The sequence below is a fragment of the Penaeus monodon genome, chromosome 33 (assembly GCF_015228065.2).
Source record: "Penaeus monodon isolate SGIC_2016 chromosome 33, NSTDA_Pmon_1, whole genome shotgun sequence".
Classification (NCBI taxonomy): domain Eukaryota; kingdom Metazoa; phylum Arthropoda; class Malacostraca; order Decapoda; family Penaeidae; genus Penaeus; species Penaeus monodon.
Window position 1 is genome coordinate 10,420,241 of NC_051418.1, and position 1,379 is coordinate 10,421,619.

Below are 1,379 nucleotides of genomic sequence, written 5' to 3' on the forward strand. Positions count from 1 at the left end.
GAGGAGGAGGTGAATGCAACGAAAATCAGTGAAATCCCGTCCCTCCCTCACTTTCACTTACAGAAGGAAGCGAAACTGATGAAATAACAAATTCTCCTCCCTCCCTTACTAGCAATTACCCTCTGTGAGAATGAAAGGGCATGCCGTGATAAGAAGCGAGCGAGGCCTAGCGCGGCGCCTCGTTCCCCGGATTCAAAAGGCGCGCCGCCCGTGCATCTCGGCCCCAAAGGCGCGAGCGCGTCCGCCGAGACCGCATGGCGCGCCTTTGGGAGCGAGAGGCGAGGCTGCGCGCTCGCCATTACGCACCACCACAACAGCCATATTACCACAGCCAAATACGTCATCTCTTTAGCCAAATCCTTATTCGCTCGCAAAGTACGTAAGTAGTGGTGTCTTTTGTATGTGCAGGACGTAGTTAATAGGTCAGAGCACGCGTTGGTGGAGGAATTAAGGAAAAAAATGGCTTAATTAACGGAAAAGAAGCATAACAAGTTACCGGTGTCCTCTCCGGAGTGGGAAGTGTCAAGTCGAGATGATGTTTCTTTGTGTTTAATCTCAACTGTGTGGAGGCTGTGTGCCTTTCTGACGGCGCATGCTGTGGGCTGGTGCAGCAGACCTACCCATGCACCCGCTAGTACACCCAGTGGCGGAAATAAAGGGTGCATAAGAAAGTGAGACAAGGGAGAAGAGACGCACCCCGAGTGCGAGGAAGACGAAACCGAGACGGCCTCCGGCCCGCGTAAACCTCGGGACTTTTCTTTTCTCCTCCTCCCTCCTGCTCACTCCTGTGGTCCTTGGCCTGCACGGCCCAGAGCAACGTGGTCCTCGGCCACTGAACGCCACAGAACCTAAAGGACACCGAAAGGGCGCCCAATTGGAGGGCAGACGTCCCAGCAACGTGGTCGGGGACAAGAACCTGTAGTGGACAAGTACACATCACGTGGAAATTTCCCCCTTTTTGTCTTTATTATTTTTTCCTCCCCTTTTCATCGTTTGCCATGCAGAACAGGGCGCAGAACTTGATTTCTGCGTCTGGCTGAGTTTTGGGATGCCTTACAGTGGTCTAGTCTTGGAGGAGTCCTTGTAAGGGTTTGCTGGAGGTTCTCCCAAGGCCTTTCTTGCTTCTCAGTGTTTGTGCAGCTTCCTGTGGCTGGCTGGAGGGGCTTTCGTGGGACTAAACTCTTTGAAGCAGCATGTTTGAGTAGACTATGCAGTGAGGTGAGGGAGGAATACTTTGATTAATTTATACATTGTTATAAATTATCCAAAACTATGGTTTCTGTGAATTGTTGACTGCTTACAAGATTTCTAGGTTATCAGTGGACTGGATTTCAAAAGAAATTGATTCCATTTTGTGATCACTAGAAACTTCTCAGGTA

At 50.6% G+C, this 1,379-nt stretch overlaps 2 protein-coding genes across 2 annotated transcripts in view; one reads left to right on the forward strand and one right to left on the reverse strand.

Moving 5' to 3' along the window:
* Positions 1-246: 246 nt before the first annotated feature.
* LOC119594000 (ras GTPase-activating protein-binding protein 2-like) overlaps positions 247-1,379 on the forward strand; it is a gene marked incomplete in the record, with an annotated part of 11,544 nt that continues 10,411 nt past the window's right edge. The window contains 1 exon segment of the mRNA XM_037943027.1: positions 247-375.
* LOC119594239 lies at positions 632-861 on the reverse strand (the record flags this gene model as incomplete). The annotated part of the gene is given in 1 exon segment (XM_037943308.1): positions 632-861. A coding segment is annotated over 1 exon segment (230 nt), but the record flags the coding sequence as incomplete, so codon positions are not given.